This window comes from Bubalus bubalis, chromosome 12 (assembly GCF_019923935.1).
Source record: "Bubalus bubalis isolate 160015118507 breed Murrah chromosome 12, NDDB_SH_1, whole genome shotgun sequence".
Lineage (NCBI taxonomy): Eukaryota > Metazoa > Chordata > Mammalia > Artiodactyla > Bovidae > Bubalus > Bubalus bubalis.
Window position 1 is genome coordinate 59,935,566 of NC_059168.1, and position 20,048 is coordinate 59,955,613.

At 43.3% G+C, this 20,048-nt stretch overlaps 1 protein-coding gene across 3 annotated transcripts in view; it reads right to left on the minus strand.

Annotated features, from left to right (window-relative positions):
* Positions 1-19,215, minus strand: part of FAM161A (FAM161 centrosomal protein A) — a 29,617-nt gene extending 10,402 nt beyond the window's left edge. The window contains exons 1-4 of one of the 3 annotated variants that reach the window (XM_006049386.4): positions 18,793-19,215; positions 3,960-4,198; positions 1,552-2,721; positions 961-1,128 (exon numbers count right to left, since the gene is read on the minus strand). In XM_006049386.4, coding sequence (XP_006049448.3) covers positions 961-1,128; positions 1,552-2,721; positions 3,960-4,198; positions 18,793-18,987 — 1,772 coding nt within the window. In that variant the 5' untranslated portion in view covers positions 18,988-19,215. Of the gene's footprint in view, positions 1-960; positions 1,129-1,551; positions 2,722-3,959; positions 4,199-18,670; positions 18,773-18,792 lie in introns of those variants that run through there. The other 2 variants (XM_044926035.2, XM_006049388.4) reach the window with 2 other exon arrangements.
* Positions 19,216-20,048: the final 833 nt, after the last annotated feature.

The following is a 20,048-nucleotide window of genomic DNA, read 5'->3' on the forward strand; positions in this document are numbered from 1 at the left end:
ACCATAAAATGATAATTATGCTTAAATATACACAATTTAGCATTATGGAAAATCCAGTTTACTTTCTAAAGATGAACAGTATATTTCTAGAGAATATTTTGCTCAAGTTCATCAAATCAAGCTCCTTCTATCAATGAGTTACACTTATACGCATTATAAGGTGTATATATATATATAATATACATTATAAAGGAATATAATAATTATTATATATAATATACATATTTAAAGGAATGATCACAATTAAAAGCAAATATAGATTTGGGGGGTACTTATAAATCAGATTAAAAATTAATAAATCATATTACTTACCCAGCTTTGAGGGAGATACTTTACTACTTAAACATGAATATTTTTATGTTGCAACATAAAAATATTCCTCTGGAACACTGATTTTCAAACTTTGTACTGCAGAATTCCAGTGTGTCACATACCACTAAACCTTAACACACATGTTAATTGACACATCACATAACTGATGCTAACATCAATGTGCTAATCTGTGTTATCAGATTTTGTGTAGACCTTAGAACAAAGGTCTTGGACATATTTGTTTACTGAAGAATATTTTGAGATTATACAGCAAGCTGTTAAAAAAGAGCTTTGTGTGAATCCAGATTTTTCTCAATATCACACTGTACAATAAAAAATAACATAAATAAAAAGTTTAGATGCTGATACAGGATTACAACTGTGAATCGTGGCCACAGTATAAAATGCTTCTGCCCATCAACACGGCATCATGGTCTTCATTGTGGGGTGAGTATGCATGTTGGTTCTTACCATGAGGTAAGTGAGTGTGTGTGCATAAGTAAACTGTAAGTAATTGATAGTAACTTGAATCCACAAACTGAAATATTAACGCTATTCTTCATTCATTCATATATTTGAGGGGCACACTGATGAAAAAAAAAAGTTTGAAAACCAGTGATCTGGAGGGTCAGGGTTCTCTCGTGATACCTGAGAGCTTTTATTCTGGATTTAGACATTTGAGCTAAACTCTCATGTGAGTCATAAGCCTTAGCCCGGGTTGTCAGGAGTTTCTGCAATTCTTTTATTCTTTGCTTCTGCTTAGTTAAGATCCGATGTCTCTCTTCTTCCAACATTTTCTTTTCCTCAAGTGATCTCCTGAGGGCAACAAACTAAGGCTTAATTCACTTTAAGCCAATGAGAATGTTGTTTAGTAAAGATTTAGCACAGGATAATTCAATGGCTGAAAAAAAAGGGCAACCCTTTGAGAAGGATCTGAGTTGTAACTAGAAATCGATAGGCTGACTGTAACCGTTTCTAGCCCCAAAGATTCATAAAATGGAAAATATATTTAGTTCTTGGATCTTCCTGACCCAGGGATTGAACCCGTCTGCTGCACTGCAGGCAGATTCTTTACCATCGGAGCCGCCAGGGAAGACCTCTAAGCACACCTTCTGGCAAAATGTTCTATATTTTATAGTAAAATATGTTACCAGATAACATAGCATAGTATTTTCAAATCCCCCAACACAAAATCACTAGAGCAACCGTGAGTCAGTCCTCACTGTATTGGTTATTTACCTTGTGGCTTGCTCTCTTCCTCGGGAGGACACCGTGGGCGTTGGAGGGTTGCAGCTACAGGGTGCAGGCTTTGTGTTCGCAGCCCTTACTGGTGACTTGTGCCTTGGAGACAGATAAGGCCAACGTGTTTCTTTTAAATTCTCTTCATCTGCTTCAATGTCTGCCAAAATTTTCTCTCTTTTAGTGGATGAGTGTGAGGCTGCCTGAAGGTCACATGGTTCACAGACTGTCAGGAATTTGTGATACTTCTGTTCTGAGTGGTGTTTCTGATACCTCTCAGGTAGGTCTTCAGAATCAGCAGCCTGGCGCCTAACCCTGTGTTTATACTTGGACTTCTCAGCCTGTTCAGGACCCCTGGACTTCCTTGTAGCAAAAGTCCTGCGAGCTGGACTGTAAGGCAGAGGGGATGGATTCTGTAAAAAGTCTTGGGTTCTCTGCTGCGCCCTAATGTTTTTATAGACTTCTTCTTCTGTTAACTTGTCGTTGATAGTTGAACCGTAAGTAGATCGAGGTACAGGTCTGGCTTTAAAACGATTTGTTTTCTTTTTAGACTTAAAAAAGTCTTTCAGCTGCTTTTCCCGAACTGCTTGCTTCTGTTCTTCCCTTGCAACAAACTTAAAGGGCTTTTGAGAGGCCAAAAGAGCTTCTTTGTTTCTCTCCTTCATAGCCCTCCTCCTTACCTCATTTTGCTTGACTATATCACGATAAAGGGGGAGAAAGACGAACGCAGGAACTGGGTTGGCTCGGAATTTTTTCTTACACTCTGAGTCCTCTTCTTGTTTCTTGAGCAGTTTGTGTACCAATTCAATATCTGATTTCGATTTCATGTTCTCTTCTTTTTTCTTCTGCTCTCTAACTGTCATTTGAAAAGGCTCAGGTACTGTAATCCTTGGCACCCATTCTTTTGGTTTCTTTCTTTGTTTTTCAAGTACTGGCAGGTTGACATCTTCATGCTGGATATAATCTTCTACACTGAAGTTTGTCCACATGTTGTTGATGAGCTCCTTAGCATAGGTCATCATACTGCTTTTCTCAGAATACTTTTTTTCTAAGTTGGGCAACTCTTCTTCAGATGAAGACACAATCAAGGAGGAAGACTGACTTAAATCAGGTTCTGAAATTGATGTCATTAATGAGATAGGGTGATAGGAGTTCTTTTCTGATAAAGACCTAAGCAAGTAAGGAGAATAATCAGGTTACCTTTTCAGTTGCATGTGACCAAATAGAAAAATTTTAAACTACATAATTTCTCAGATCAAGGTAAAATCAGTTAGAAAACAGGAACTGGACAGGGCTGATGAAAACGATCAAATTTTTTTTAGAACAGAGCCTGGGAGATGCCTGAAATTGATCTAAGTTGACTCCCTCATTTTACAGGGGAAGAACCTGAAACAGCAGAGTTTCCTTATATCTAACCACTATTGAACTCTCCACATGTTTTCCAGAGTCACCATCCTAAAATAGACATCTGATCACATCACTTTCTTTCCTGAAACTTTCCCATGACTTGCCATTGTTACCAAGCTTAGATTATAAAGCCCCTCAAGACTAGCTCCTGCCTACCTTTCCAGTTTCACCTCTTGCCTCTCCCTACCCAGGTCACCATTCTTAAGTCAGATCCAATCATAGGAAGTTTCTCCCACACTGTGGTGATTTCTCAAGGCACTTTGTACACATGGTTCCTGGTGCCTAGAAGGGCACTCCCCGCTTCCTACATCTGCTTCAGCTATTTCTCCTCTAAGACTGAACTCCGATATGATACTTCACTTGCCTGTATCCCTCCACTGACACTCTGACATGTTCAACTGCCCTTCCTCTCTCTCCATGATACTGTTACACCATGCTGTATTTCTGGATCTCAGATTGTCTTTGATGTCCTTGAGAGCATCTTGGTTTTGAATCCTCAGTGCCCAGGCAACGTCCGGTGCCCAGGAGATGCACCATCAGTGCTGACTAACTGGAGGAGTGGCCTCAAGTTTCAAAAGGAGGAGGTTTATGGCAAAAATGAACATTTTGAAAACAAATCAGATTTACGTCTTAGTTCTGAACAATCTGTGTTGTATCTGTAATGAGCTCATGTTAATCCACATATTATATTTTAAAAAAGACATTTAAAACTGAATTTTAATATTCAACATTTGAAAATAGCCCAGACTAAATATTTTGATACATGTCTAAGAGTGGTGCACCAGAGAGAAAGGACCTAAATGGCCACCAAATAACCCTCTAGCAAGAAGCTACCTAGTAGGTTGATAAGCCATCAAACAATCTGAATAAAAACCCACCTCCATATATCATTAAAAGCACAAAGGGATATTTGAGAGAAAATATTTTGAAATAATTTGTTTTGCACTTTTAAGTATACATTTTATCTTACAGTCCACAGATAACAATATGGACAAACTTACCCGGAAGAGACACTAGCAGCTTCTTCCCTGGTGACTGCTGGCTGAACTTCCTTTAAATTTAATTTACTCTGGTACAATTTCTCTAACTTTGCCATAGTTTCTATGTGGGCTGCCTTCAGCTCTTCTAGTTTCCTGAAATACTCTTCATTAGAGTGGTAAATATCAGAAAAGTCCACAAAATCCTCATGGCTTATATGCTTTTGTTCATTCACCCTAGAAATGCTGGTGTTAAAATCAGCCTGGTAGGATGAAAAAAACCTGTTATATGATGTCTGGAGTTGAAAGACAAATTAAGTTGACACTTATTCCCAATGCTGCTTTTTTAAAAGTCCACTTAATGAGGTTATATGTTTACTTGTGGACTATGTACATATAACATATTATAAGTTACTCGTGGGCTATATACGTTTTCTCCTAATAAATATTTTATTAAGAATAAGAGAGAGAGAGAGGGAAAGAGAGAGACCAAGTTGCCAGAAAATAAATACTGTTTAATCCATCTTTTAAAGAGTGCTTAGATTCTCAAATTATGTACTAAGAAACACTACGGCAGGATCAAACCATGCTTTATAAAGAGCCTCCTTCTCAGCGCAAGTTTATCTGAGAGAAAGAACACAGTTTCTCCTGCTGCAGACCAAGCAACCATAGCCCAGTGCCCTCTCTGAGCTGGGCTTTGCAGTGTGGGCCCCAGGGGTGTTTCAGTAGAGAGGAAAACTGAATGAGAATTCTGGGAAATGTGGGAATGGAGGGAACAAAATTCTCAGGGGCTCATCAAGAAGCCAGAGAGAAACTTTCCTCAGTGTGCATGGGGTGGGGGTTGGGGGCAACCTCAGCAACAGTAGGAGGTGAGGGTAGGAGGGACTTCCAGAATAGCCACTCCTGTGGGCAACAAGAACAGTAGCTCCCATGGTGACAAGGACTGTGGGGGTGACAAGAGAACGAGAACACGTAGGGCGGTTATTCTGTATACATGCCTACAAGGGTATGACTGATTCTTTCCCCCTCACTCCCTTCAAAGACCTTTCAACTTCTTTTAACTGAAGGAACTTTAAAGAGGTAAAACCCCATATCCTCCACAAGTTTATAAAAATTTCATATTTTCTCAGGTGAGAAACAATTGAAATTGTTTATGATACTATGCATAAAAGATTACAATGGTTTTAAATTTAGCTTACTGCCTGAAATAGACTCAAAATGAAAAAAGTATATTCGCCAAAGAAAAATAGAGATCCAACCTGATAAGACTCTAGAAAATAAACCTGAATAGTGTCTCCCAACAGAAAATTCAGAAGATTCAGTTGTCCATAATACTTATAGATATAACACTTTAATGGGCTCAAAAACAGAGTACACGAGGCCAGTGTTGTACCATTTGGGATAATTTAAGAGAAAACAAATGAAAGAAAACAAGTTTTCTTCAGTAGAACAAGTGTGCAGAAATTTATTACCATATAAGTTGGAGAATTGCTTTATGAGTCATGTTGCTGCTGTTGCTCAGACACCCAGTCGTGTCCAACTCTTTGTGACCCCATGGACTGCAGCACGTCAGGCCTCCCTGTCCCTCACCATCTTCCAGAGTTTGCCCAAGTTCATGTTCATTGCTTCAGTGATGCCATCCAGCCATCTCATCCTCTGATGCCCTCTTCTCCTTCTGCCCTCAATCTTTCCCAGCATCAGGGATTTTAAAATGAGTTGTCTGTTCATATCAGATGACCAAAATACTGGAGCTTCAGCTTCAGCATCAGTCCTTCCAGTGAATATTCAGGGTTGATCTCCCTTAAGATTGACTGGTTTGATCTCCTTGCTGTCCAAGGGACTTTCAGGAGTCTTCTCTAGCACCACAGTTTAAAGGCATTGATTCTTTGGCGTTCTTCCTTCTTTACAGTCCAGCTCTCACAACTGTATGAGACAACTGGGAAGATCACCGCCTTGACAATATGGACCTTTATCAGCAGAGTAATGTCTCTGCTTTTCAACACACTGTCTAGGTTTGTCATAGCTTTCCTGCCAAGAAGCAATTGTCTTGACTTCATGGCTACAGTCACCGACAGTGATTTGGGAGCCCAAGAAGAGGAAATCTGTCACTACTTCTACTTTTTCCCCTTCTATTTGCCATGTAGTAATGGGGCTGGGTGCCATAGTCTTAGTTTTCGTAATATTTAGTCTTAAGCTGGCTCTTTCACTCGCCTCCTCACGCTCATCAAGAGGTTCTTTAGTTCCTCCTCGCTGTCTGCCATTAGAGTAGTTATCATCCACATATCTGAGGTTGTTGATGTTTCTCCCGCTTATTTAGATTTCAGCTTGTAACTCATTCAGACCGGCATTTCTCAAGATGTGCTCAGTGTATCGGTTAAACAAACAGGGTGACAGCAGACAGCCCTGTCATACTCCTTTCTCCATCTTGAACCAATCAGTTGTTCCATACAGGGTTCTAACTGTTGCTTCTTGACCCGCATACAGGTTTCTCAGGAGACAGGTAAGACGGTCTGGTATTCTCATCTAAGAGCTTTCCACAGTTTGTCATGAGCCACACAATCAAAGGCTTTAGCACAGTTGATGAAACATAGAGGTTTTTCTGAAATTCCCTTGCTTTCTCTATAATCCAGTGAATGTTGGCAATTTGATCTCTAGTTCCTCTTCCTTTTCTAAATCCAGCTTGGACAGCCTCAAGTTCTTGGTTCACATAATGCTGAAGCCTAGCATGCAAGATTTTAAGCATGACCTTACAAGCGTAAGAAATGAGTGCAATTTTCAATGGTTAGCACATTCTTTGGTACTAGCCTTCTTGGGAACTGGGCTGAGGATTGACTTTTTCTAGTCCTGTGGCCACTGCTGGGTCTTCCAGATTTGCTGACATAATGAATGCAAAACCTTGATGGCAACATCCTTTAAGGGATTTGAATAGTTCTGCTAGAATTTCATCACATCCACTAGCTTTATTAACAGCAGTGCTTCTTAAGGCCAACTTGAGTCATACAACTCAATTAAGAGAATTTTCTGATATCTTCTGCTGTTTTTTCTATGTGCTCTTCACCATTACCTTCTTAGCTGTAGGAATGAGTACTTTGTTAATTTCCTCATTCATTCAATATTTAGAGACACTCAGTATTTAGCTAGCTGCTGAAAGATACAAATCAGGTAAAAACTCTACCTTCCAGAAACAGCAACCCACTTTAGTATTCTTGCCTGGAAAATTCCACGGACAGAGGAGCCTAGTGGGCTATAGTCCATGGGGTCGCAAAGAGTTGGACACGACTAAGTGAGCACATCAGCACATACTGTGATCTAAAATGGTTGTTTCTTTTTTGTATTCCTACCACAAAAGTTTGAGACTTCTGGTTCTTTCATATTCTTGCCAATATGTTTAAGTCTTTTTAAACTTCTGACCTTCTGAATAAATGTGTAGCATTAGGAAAAAAAAAAAAAAGACAACTCCACCTTCCAAAAGCTTCCAGCTAGTTTAGAAGAGGACATGCAGATAAATAATCAATAGCAGGCTCTGAATGAGACAGAACTCCTGATTCCTGCCCATGATTTGCTCCAAGCTGAGCAGGGAGACAGAGAAGTGACTATGTATGTCACGATATCAGGGACCTTGAGAGCTCACAGAAAGAGCGTCTAATTCTGACCGGGGGAAAGAATAGGCAAAATTTGCAGAGATCAGAAAGACTAGAGACACAAGGCTGGATAAGGACAAGGTTTGTGAAAGACAAAAAAACTGAGGCCTAGGGCTCGAACATTCACTGTTGCTTCATGATGATGCAACTGGCAGGTCTCTGTCCTTGGTGAGCAAACTGAGGCTCAGAGGAGTCAGGTGACCTGTCTACAGTCACACAGCTAGTAAGCAGCAGAGCTGGGCTCCAATACCATGTCTGTTAGACTCTAAAGACACACCACACTCCTCCCAAGTGCAGGAGGGTTTTTTCTCTGCAAGTGGAAGTAACAAGCATGCTGTGCTCAGAGGAAGGTATACAGTCCGAGAAGGGGTGGAGAAGAGCATATATGGAGCACAGCGGAGGAGGGAAAACAAGGTGAAAAAGGCAAGTAAAGGGCCCCAGCCAAAAGCCCAGTGGGCCAAGCTACAGGCACCAGGAGCCCTGAAGGATGTGAGCAGAGAGTGACAGTCAGTAACACTCAGAAGGACTCTCTGGTAGCAAGTGAAGTGGAGGGACGGAAAGCAAGGTTGGTGGCAGTTAATGGGCTACTGGGAGATTTAAGAGGCTGAATCATTAACCTGACAATGGCCTGGACTGTGGACAAGAAACTGACAATGTTTTCTGTTTGGAGTGCTGCATGTCTAGGTAAATGACAATCTGCCATTTATCAGTAGAGGAGATACAGGGAAAAGGAGTATTTTTAGGGAAAGGAAATTAATCTCTGTCTTAGACACACTAAGTGTGAGGGGACAGTAGGGTAGCCCAATGTCCAGGAAACAGAGGGGTAAATATATCTGGAGACTTGGTAAGAAGGATGGACTGGAGATGGAAATACAGGAGCCAGCAACGCACACAGAAATGCAGGTGCAGCCCTGCGTGTAGATAAGGCTTCCTGTGGGCAGTGAGAGGCAAGAACTTGAGGATGGAAATGTTGGCAAACACTAGCATCCAAATAAGCAGTGATAGGACTTCCCTGGTGGTCCCCTGGTTGAGAATCCAGCTGTCGATGCAGGGGACACAGGTTCAATCCTTCGTGTGGAATGATTCCATGTGGCATGGAGCAACTAAGCCCATGCATCACGACCACTGAGCCCGCACTCTAGAGCCCACGAGCTGCAACTACTGAGACCCATGAGCCTAGAATCTGTTTTCCGCAATAAGAGAAGCCACTGCAATGAGAAGCCCACGCACTGCAATAAAGAGTAGCCCCCGCTCGCCACAACTAGAGAAAGCCTGCAAATAGCAACAAAGACCCAGTGCAACCAAAAATACAATAAATAACTAATTTTTTAAAATAATGTACAAAAATGTATGAAATGGTCCACTGTCACAAAAGATCACCAAGATCAGGCTGAAACAGCAGAATCCTGTGAGGCCCTCCAGGACACAACAGTCTTTCCATGTCCTTGTTTCAAAGAGCAGATGCAAACAGTTACTAATTAGAGGAGTTGAGGGACTGCAGGAAAAAAAAGGAGAGGCAGTCAAGAAATAGAGTGGGGAAGGAGGAGGGTCCTGGTTCCTCCTTAAGGAAACACAAAACAATCTGATACAGAAACTAGGGCACCCACCCAGGTGGAGGATGGTAACTTCAGGCTAAGGAGAAGCACCCGGATCCCAGAATGGTTGGAACTGGAAGAATGAGGACTGAGCTTCCTTGACCACCACCCTGTTACCTCCCATCAACCAATCAGAGAAAAGGTCACACACCCTTGAAGCCCACCCGCTGAATTTTGCTTATAAAACCTCTTCCCCAAACAAGCTGCCCATTGTCCTTGTTTGGCTCCGCAATAAACCTTTCTCTGCTCCAAGCTCTAATGTGTCAGTTTGTTTGGCTTCACTGTACATTGGGCAAACGAACTTGGATTGAGCAACGAAGTGATACCATACTTAAAGGAAGGGAGCTTTGGTTTTGTTTGAGTTTGGAAGATACTGAAAGACTTCCTGGAGGAGGTGATATTTGAGCTGAGCCAAAGAATGGGAAAACTGGAGGATCAGAGAAAGTATATGGGGAAAGAGGGAGAAGGTACTCTAGAAAGAGGAAATGACAGTAAAAGCAGTGGGGAGGGGGTTGAGGGTGGGTGGGTGGACATGGTGGAAAGCACACAGCTGCAGGCACCTGACCTGCCTCTTGAGAAACCTGTATGCAGGTCAGGAAGCAACAGTCAGAACTGGACATGGAACAACAAACTGGTTCCAAATAGGAAAAGGAGTACCTCAAGGCTGTATATTGTCACCCTGCTTATTTAACTTCTATGAAGAGTACATCATAAGAAACGCTGGGCTGGAAGAAGCACAAGCTGGAATCAAGATTGCCGGGAGAAATATCAATAACCTCATATGCAGATGACACCACCCTTATGGCAGAAAGTGAAGAGGAACTAAAAAGCCTCTTGACGAAAGTGAAAGAAGAGAGTGAAAAAGTTGGCTTAAAGCTCAACATTCAGAAAACAAAGATCATGGCATCTGGTCCCATCACTTCATGGGAAATACAGAAACAGTGGAAACAGTGTCAGACTTTATTTTTTTGGGCTCCAAAATCACTGTAGATGGTGATTGCAGCCATGAAATTAAAAGACACTTACTCCTTGGAGGAAAAGTTATGACCAACCTAGACAGCATATTGAAAAGCAGAGACATTACTTTGCCAACAAAGGTCCATCTAGTCAAGGCTATGGTTTTTCCAGTGGTCATGTATGGATGTGAGAGTTGGACTGTGAAGAAGGCTGAGCACCGAAGAATTGATGCTTTTGAACTGTGGTGTTGGAGAAGACTCTTGAGAGTCCCTTGGACTGCAAGGAGATCCAACCATTCCATTCTGAAGGAGATCAGCCCTGGGATTTCTTTGGAAGGAATAATGCTAAAGCTGAAACTCCAGTGCTTTGGCCACCTCATGCGAAGAGTTGACTCATTGGAAAAGACTCTGATGCTGGGAGGGATTGGGGGCAGGAGGAAGAGGGGATGACAGAGGATGAGATGGCTGGATGGCATCACCGACTCAATGGACGTGAGTTTGGGTGAACTCCGGGAGATGGTGATGGACAGGGAGGCCTGGCGTGCTGTGATTCATGGGGTCGCAAATAGTCGGACATGACTGAGTGACTGAACTGAACTGAACTGAACTACAGGCTATAAAGAAAGTAAAAATGAACAAAGCAATTTGGGGCAGAAAGCCTGGAAAGGGAGGTTAGGGCAATCAAGATGTGGTTTCTATCTATAGATGGCTCCCGACCCCTCCCTGGTCATCTGGTTTCAGCCCCCTTACAACCCTTCAAAGCTGAAAGGGTCGGACACTTTGGAGTTTGGAACGTTCATATGGCTTGGGGGAAAGATTACAGACATGGTGTCAGAATTCTCATTCAAGCCTAGGTTCTGCACTTCTCAGTCATGTGGGGAGGCTAAGAACTTTGGAACTTCAGCTTTAAGAAACATAGAGTATGTGAGCCAGTTGTTAAACTATTGTCTCACAGCTCCAAAGTCACCCTTTTATACCCTGCTAAGTGATGCTGGGGACGGGACTCTGCAAACCACATTTCTGCTTTGCCAGAGACTTACCACTGCTCCTGCTGCTGCTGCTGCTGCTAAGTCGCTTCAGTCGTGTCTGACTCTGTGCGACCCCATAGACGGCAGCCCACCAGGCTCCCCTGTCCCTGGGATTCTCCAGGCAAGAACACTGGAGTGGGTTGCCATTTCCTTCTCCAATGCATGAAAGTGAAAAGTGAAAGTGAGGTCGCTCAGTCGTGTCCGACTCCTAGCGACCCCATGGACTGCAGCCCATCAGGCCCCTCCGTCCATGGGATTTTCCAGGCAAGAGTACTGGAGTGGGTTGCCATTGCCTTCTCCGAGACTTACCACTAGATTCTGCCAAAAGTGGGGCTAGAGGGAGACTGCAAGGCTGGAGGAGGAAGAAGGGACTATTCCTTCCTGTTAGTTCTCCATCTATTTGTCTGCTTGTATCACCCCAGCTTCCCTGGTGGCTCAGACAGTAAAGAATCCACCCACAATGTGGGAGACCTGGGTTCAATCCCTGGGTTGGAAAGATCCCCTGGAGGAGCAAATGGCAACCCACTCCAGTATTCTTGCCTGGAGAATCCCCATGGACAGAGGAGCCTGGCGAACTAAAGTCTATGGGGTCGCAAAGAGTTGGACACGACTGAGCGACTAAGCACAACAACACATCACCCCAGCAGTGTTCTTCCTCTGGGCAGCAGCAGCTCACTCTAGCAGCAGGGGCTGATTCCAGTCTGCAGGTTCTCTAGTGCTCACAGAATCAGCAGAATCACCCCGAGGGCTTACTGTTCCCTCCCCCTCGGATGCTCTGCCTCCAGATATCTGCAAGGCCCACCTGCTCACTCCTTCAGAGCTTTACTCAAAATGTCATCCTCTCCACAAGGTCTTCATTGACTACCCGTTTTTGAAATAACAACCTCTCCTCTGAGTCACTGTCACCCTTTTTTTTCCTGCTTTATTTCGTCTCATAAGTACTCACCACCAACTGACATTCTACTCATATTTGCTGATGTCGTTGTGTATTACATGCCTGTCCCTACCAAAAAGTAAGCATTACAAAAGCAAGCATTTGCTTTGTTGTGTCCCCAGTGCCTAGAAGAGTGTCACCGAAAGACACTCAATCAGTGTTTTACTAGATAAACAAATGTCCAGCTAAAACAATACTAAGTCCTCCCAAGGGGAATGAACAGGTATTCCCTCACAAAAGATTGAATCAAAGAAATACTGGCTGCTCTAAAGAGCTATATTCTACTGAGTATTAAGGAAAGGGCTTATCTTCCAAAAGCTATCATTAAAATAGGGTGGATATTCCAAAGAATCGTTTTTTAGGCAAAAGCATCCACCATTCATTCTTTTAGACTCTTCCTTAAAAGAAGGTCTTATAACAATCATTTTCACAAAAAGGATGAAGTTTATTTGAACCTGGAAAAGATGTTTGAAAACGATACAGAAGGATGTGTAACTTCTAAAGAGATGCAACAGGCCTGATAATTATACTTAAGCACTGACTGCACAGTATTCACTCCACTTCAGCTTAATGCTGGGAACACTAAACTTTTCAGATAAACAGATCTCACAGTGTTTTACCCAAAACAGATAAATGGTTAATAAGCGGCTTCCAACTCTAAATTCATCATTGTCTCCACACAGAAGGAAACAGTAGTTCAGATAACCTAGGCCAAGGACATTATTTTCCAAGAGCCTAAGATTGCACCCTTTCCCTTTAACTGTTGAGCTTTTTGTACAATGTTGTACACACAGCCATGAGATTAGAGGATAATCTTCCCTAGATTGGCTTGACCCATTTAGATGACGACTCCTTCCAACACATGTTGCTTCATTAGTAATCAGCATTCATCATTATCTGTGTTAAAGTTATCATGTATAATTCTGGAATTTTTATTAAAAAATTTTTTTTGCATTAAAGGGATTTGTAAGGAATGAGGTAGATCTACATGTAAATGATAAAAGGAAAAAACCAAGTGGCAGGACAATATATATCTACAAAATGCTACCATATATTAAAATATTATGTACACAGGAGATAGGAAAAGGCCTAGGGTATATATCTGATTCAAAACAGTGACTACTAGGACTTCCCTGGTGGTCCAGTGGCTAGGACTCTGGGCTCCCAATGCACAGGGCCTGGGTTCAATCCCTGGTCAAGGAACTAGATCCCACATGCTGCAGCTAAAGATCCTGCATGCTGCAACTAAGACCAGGTGCAGCCAAATAAAACAAACATTTAAAAACAAAACAAAATAAAACCCAGTGGCTACTAATGTGGAGGGAGGGGGGAGCCAGACTCTCTTTTTGCAGGGAGAAGTATTAAAGGGCCTTAGCCTTATTTATAACATTTGAAATTTTAAAAGGAGAATGTTTATGTATTACTTCTATAATTAAAATGTAACAACAAAAAAAATGTTTTGTGAATAGTAATACTAAATTAAAAACTGAACAATTTCTAATGGCTACTTGGTCAGCCTGGCACGTCCTGTGATCCTGGAAGTGGTTCTCACACTGCCCCCACGATCCTGCCTACCTTTTCCTTGCTATTCTACCTGCTCCCACCCCCACCCCCCAACTGCAAATGATAACACCTTTATTTCTTCAGGAAAAAAGAAACTATCACAGGGAGTTCCCTCATCCTTCCATCTACAAAACTGCCCACTTTTTTTTGTGCCCCTTTTTGCCTTCCCTCCTGCCTCAGAGACAAAATGTCCCTTCTCTTAGCAGCATCTGAGCCTTCCCCTCATCACTGAAACCAATGAATTGGAAACCTCCATGCTCCAGCAATAATTCTACCACGGGAGCTGATCTTAACCTCTTTTGCCCCATTTTCACGACCTGACTGTTGCTGAAGGTTTTAAGAGCTCTATACTAGGCCCCTTCTCTTCTTTCTCTGCACTCTGTCCCTAAGTGACTTCACTGTTTCAAAAAGGCTGAAAACTCCCAGAAATATCCAACCCATGCCCCGCAGTTCTCCAGTTTCATAGGCCGAACTGCTTCCTACATCTTTCCACGTGCTAGTTTCACAGATATCTCAAACTTACCTGTTCAAAACTGAAACCTTGATTCCCACCCGGCCTCTGAATCTACTCCTCTTCAAGTTACTCCCAATCCAGTAAATAGCATTATCTTCCATGCAGCTGGTCAAACCAGAAATCTGGGCATGAGCACTCTTGACTTCTTCCTTGGCCTCACATAAGTCCTATACAATCTGTGTCCACTTCTGACCTGGACTCTAGGTCCAAGCCACTGCCTCTGGCCCCTTAATCACTGTAACAGCCTCCTACCCAATCTCCTTTCTTTCTCAAACCCTCCAATCATTCTCCACAAAGCCATCAGAGTCATCTTTAAAAAATGTAAACAGAAACATGCTAGATCTCTTAAAAGCCTCAAAGACTTTTCACTGCACCTGCAATAAACATTAAACTCCTTACCTTGGTCTATACGGACCTCCTTACCTCTCCGACCTTCTCTAGTCCTGTTGGCTGTCTTTCAGATTCTTAATGACACAAAACTCTTTCTCTTCCTATCTTTGGGCCTCTGCATATGCTGCTCCCTCTGCCTGGAATGCTTTTCTCACCCCCACCCCCACCCCCACCTCCAAAAATGGTTGGTCTTTCTCATCTATCAGGCATTGGCTTAAATGTTAACTCATTGAAGTAGGTCCCCGCCTATCGCATTTTTAATTATAGAAGCCTGCTCACCTCTTTCCCAACATTTCCTGTCTTATAATCATTTGACTGCTCATTTTTTATTGTCCAACCACCCTATCAGACTGGAAGCACTGTGACAACATGAGCTATGTCTGCTAGCACTCACTTCTGAATAGTCCATTACTGGCACTTAATAAATGCTCAAAATTTGCTGAAAGAGAGAAGGCCATCCCATTAGGAAAATCCATGAAATTTTAACTGTGAATTACAGAATATTCCTTTACCCATATCATCATCAACCACAAAGCAAGACCTACAAACTGATATCTCCAACTGAGGCTAGATTCAAGGAATATGCCTTAATGCCCTTATATGGGCACAGAGTCCTGTAAGGGGTGTATATGGAGCCATGGGGGCTTGCGGGGAGTGGCTTGGCAAGCCAAAGGATTTAAAGGGGCCTACTATGACAGTGATTTTTTTGGGCTCCAAAATCACTGCAGATGGTGATTGCAGCCATGAAATTAAAAGATGCTTACTCCTTGGAAGGAAAGTTATGACCAACCTAGATAGCATATTCAAAAGCAGAGACATTACTTTGCCAACAAAGGTCTGTCTAGTCAAGGCTATGGTTTTTCCAGTGGTCATGTATGGATGTGAGAGTTGGACTGTGAAGAAAGCTGAGCGCCGAAGAATTGATGCTTTTGAACTATGGTGTTGGAGAAGACCCTTGAGAATCCCTTGGACTGCAAGGAGATCCAACCAGTCCATTCTAAAGGAGATCAGTCCTGGGTATTCTTTGGAAGGACTGATGCTGAAGCTGAAACTCCAATACTTTTCATGCGAAGAGCTGACTCATTTGAAAAGACTCTGATGCTGGGAGGGATTGGGGGCAGGAGGAGAAGGGGATGATAGAGGATGAAATGGCTGGATAGCATCACCGACTCGATGGATGTAAGTTTGAGTGAACTCTGGGAGTTGGTGATGGACAGGGAGGCCTGGCATGCTGCAATTCATGGGGTCGCAAAGAGTTGGACACGAGTGAGTGACTGAACTGAACTGAACTATGACAGTAGATGGGGAAACAGTAGAAACAGTGGCAGACTTTATTTTTGGGCTCCAAAATCACTGCAGGTAGTGACTGCAGCCAAGAAATTAAAAGACGCTTACTCCTTGGAAGGAACGTTATGACCAACCTAGACAGCATATTAAAAAGCAGAGACATTACTGAGCCAACAAAGATCCATCTAGTCAATGGTTTTTCCAGTAGTCATGTATGGATATGAGAATTGGACTATAAAGAAAGCTGAGTGCCAAAGAATTTATGCTTTTGAAAAACTGTGGTGTTGGAGAAGACTTTTGAAAGTCCCTTGGACTGCAAGGAGATCCAACCAGTCCATCCTAGAGGAGATCAGTCCTGAGTGTTCATTGGAAGGAGTGATGTTGAAATTCCAATACTTTGGCCACCTGATGCGAAGAACCGACTCATTGGAAAAGACCCTGATGCTGGGAAAGATTGAAGGTTGGAGGAGAAGGGGACGACAGAGGATGGGATGGTTGGATGGCATCACCAACTCAATGGACATGAGTTTGGGTAGACTATGGGAGTTGGTGATGGACAGGGAGGCCTGGTGTGCTGCAGTCCATGGGGTTGGAAAGAGTCGGACATGACTGAGCAACTGAACTGAACTGAACTATGACAGTTAGTTCTCCGTAATCAATTTTGTGTGATGGCTGTGGTAAGCTGAGTTAACTCCATTTTACAGACGACAAAGTTGAGAGAAACTAGCATTTAAAAATCAAGGTGAGATATCAAGCCAAACTGTGAAGAAGGTAAAGCTTGGCTGCTGCACTCTCTTTCTTGCCTTTCCAGTGCTTTGTCTGCCAACCCCAGTGTCTCCATCAGGTCTACTACTGTGTGCTGCGTGCTAAGTCACTTCAGTCGTGTCAGACTCTTTGTGACCCTATGGACTGTAGCCTTCCAGGCTCCTCTGTCCATGGCATTTTCCTGGAGAGAACACTGGAATGGGTTCCATTCCCTTCTTCAAGGGACTTCCTGACTCAGGGATCAAATCCACGTCTCTCACATCTCTCGCACTGGCAGGCAGGGGGTTCTTTACCACTACTACAGTGGCAGCTGATCCAGATTTGCTTTTGGTTCCTTCAAGTACCGTGGTCTTAGAATAAAGTTAAACTTAGCTTCCTTTTTTCTTTTGCAGTGAGATACTGTCCCTCAGAAACTAGTTTATTAGATAAACTGATCTCTCCTAAGGTAATGTTTCTAATACAAATTTGCAATTTTACAGGGTACTCTGGAAGTATACCTGCAACCACAGAAATGACTGACTTTTCCACTACAGCAAGCCAGAAGAGAACTTAATCTCTTGTTGTCTTGTTCTCTTTCGGATAGGTGTTTAAATAACAGCCCCACTGGCAGCTGTTGTTATTACTACTAATTTATACAAACTCTTTTAGCTATCACATATGCTCTCATTTGGTTCTCATAATAGCCCAGTGAGACAAGAAAGACAGTTATTTTAAAGCTCTTTTATAGATAAGGAAACAAACTGAAAGAAGTTACGTCTTAATGTTAACTAGCAAATGAACAGATCCTAACCCAGGACTCCAAATTGTTCTCTTCATTCAAATCATTTTTCAACATCAGTCCACCTCCTTCATTGGGTATTGAAATTTGAAGCTTTATCATGAATGAATTTGGTTGTAGGTCACTCATTCTGGTTGAAGTTCAGGGTCTTAATCTGCTTTACTCTGGATAACCTCAAGCAGTTTATCTGTTGGTAAAATACTGCCCATAAAAGGTGTTACTGCAGATTTTCTCATTAACACTTCTAGTGCAGATTAAAGAGATTAGAATCCCAAAATATCCAGTGATTTTTAATAGTCCTAGGCCACAAGATCCCCTGGAGAAGGGAAAGGCTGCCCACTCCAGTATTCTGGCCTGGAGAATTCCATGGACTGTATAGTCCATGGTGGTCGCAAAGAGTCGAACACGACTGAGTGACTTTCACTAGACCACATGTTTTGAATCTAAGATGCTTTGAGCAAACAGTATTAAGAATTTGGGGGGACTTCTCTGCTGGTTAAGACTCTGCACTCCCAATACAAGGGCCTTGGGTTCCGTCCCTGGTCAGGGAAGTAGATTCTGCATGCCACAACTAAAGAATCCACACAAACGTTGCATGGAGGCAACTGAGTCTCAGCACAGCCAAATAAATAAATATTAAAAATAACAAAAGAAACTTTACCTGGGGTTAAGAAGGTTTATATCTGCAGATTGCTGGTTAAAATTCAAAGTTCTCATTTTTTAAGGGAATAGAGCAGATGGCAGACTTGGCCCCCTACCTGGTAGACAGGTGTTCACAAAACACTTGACACTGAAAATTGATCCGTGAAAGAGCTGTTTCTCCCCACTCTGAAGAGCCGTGTGGCAACACTGGAGCCTCAGTAATTTGCTTCTCTGGAGGCTTAACTCTGTTTCTGATCTACCCACTAAACTCCTGCTGGTTTTAAACATCTCTCATGTATTGTATTAAGATGCACTAATAACGAAGACATTGAAGTGACAACAAAACACGCCTGACAACACAGCTGATTCACTTGCATTTTTGGATTATTCTCTGTAGGACAGCACAGTTTTCCTCAAGTTAAAAAGAAAAAGAAAAAAAAAAAAAAGAAAAGCAAATATCTACTCCCAACAGTTGCTGGGGCGTAAGAATAAAGTGCTGTACTTTTCATTAGAAATAGCGTAACGTAAATGCCCTCCAAGATATTTTTACAACAATCTCTTTGGTTAAAATTAAGACTTTTCAACGCCTCGGTTTTGAGTATTTTCCGTGAGGGCCCAGAGGACGTGATGGGCCAGGGTCACCTGTACGGAGGGTCAGGACAGGGTGCGCATTTCCCAGCCCGCGCCTCACCAGCGGGGGTCGCCGATCAGCCTCCAATTGCACCCGGCGCCCAGCCCCACTCCACTTCCCGCCCCTGCATTACCGGCGCCCGCGCCAGCCGTGCCGCCGCCTCTTTCTCTTCTTCTTCCTCCTCTTCCTCCATGGCCGCCGCCGCCGCCGACAGGGAATTCAAGGGGTCTTTGCGTTCGTACTGGGCGACCCGCGCTCCGGTGTTGGGATTGACCGGGGTTTGCAGACTGCTGGCCGCCAACTTCGCCGCTCGGTGCGAAGCGGCCATCACCGCGCCGCCGAGGCCTGAGCGCCCGCGCTGGCCCGGGGCGGGGAAGCCGGCGTGGCCGCAGGCGCCCGATTGCTCTTTGCTTAGGGTGGTGGTTACTAGGGGCCCGGTAACTAGGGACGCTACAGGGGCCACGAGAGGCCAAAAATCACTTAAAACCGGCGCCCGCCGCGGGGCCCCTTGGATAGTGGGAGTCAGTATTGAGTCTTTGCTGATTTAGAGGATTGGTCGGCGGAATAGGGCACCTGGTCCCTCTTCTTCGCATTTCACCCCCTAAACGCAAACTTCTCACATTACACTAATGAAACGACTTGTGGTGGTAGTGGTGGGGCTTTTTATTCATTGAAATATGTTTGGAGGAGGTGGCGGCGGCAGAAGAAAGCAGGGCGTCTTATTGTTTTGCGGTCTCGCGACAATGGTAACGTTTGCATCCCGCGACCTAACATGGCTCTCCAGCGAGCCAGAGAATGGGAAGCCGTGAGTTACTTTCTACCCTGACTTGAAAGCTGGAAATCGACCAATCTGGAGGAAGGTGGAGCCTGGACCACCCACCAGTGATTGACAGTGCAGGTGTGTGACTCGCACATTTGCTGCTTGGGTTCCTCCGCTTTATAGTGGTGGGTATCGGAAGGCGTGAACGCCCACCAGTAGCTACAAACAAGCCTCATCTCCACCTCACCCCCAACATCTCCCACTTGGGATTTGGGCTCTTCAAATGACGCCTTCCCGCTACACCAAGCGCCTGTTTGAGAAGCCTAACCTTAAAATAGCAGGCGTGGTGCTGCTGCTGCTGCTGCTAAGTCGCTTCGTGGTGCAGTGTCAGCCAAAGCCCTACTCCCAGTATAACTTAAAACTCCCAGTGGTATGCTGGTAAATGGTTGATGACGGTCTCTCTGGGAGAAAGTGTATGTGTGATTATACTTATAAATTTTAGTAATAAAAAGAATTGTAGCACACAAGTTATAAATAATACATACTTTTTACTGTAAATCCCCCACAATTGATTCTTCCAGAATACTTTCACTGGTTTTTGCTGAACTCATATCTATAGCCAACCTATG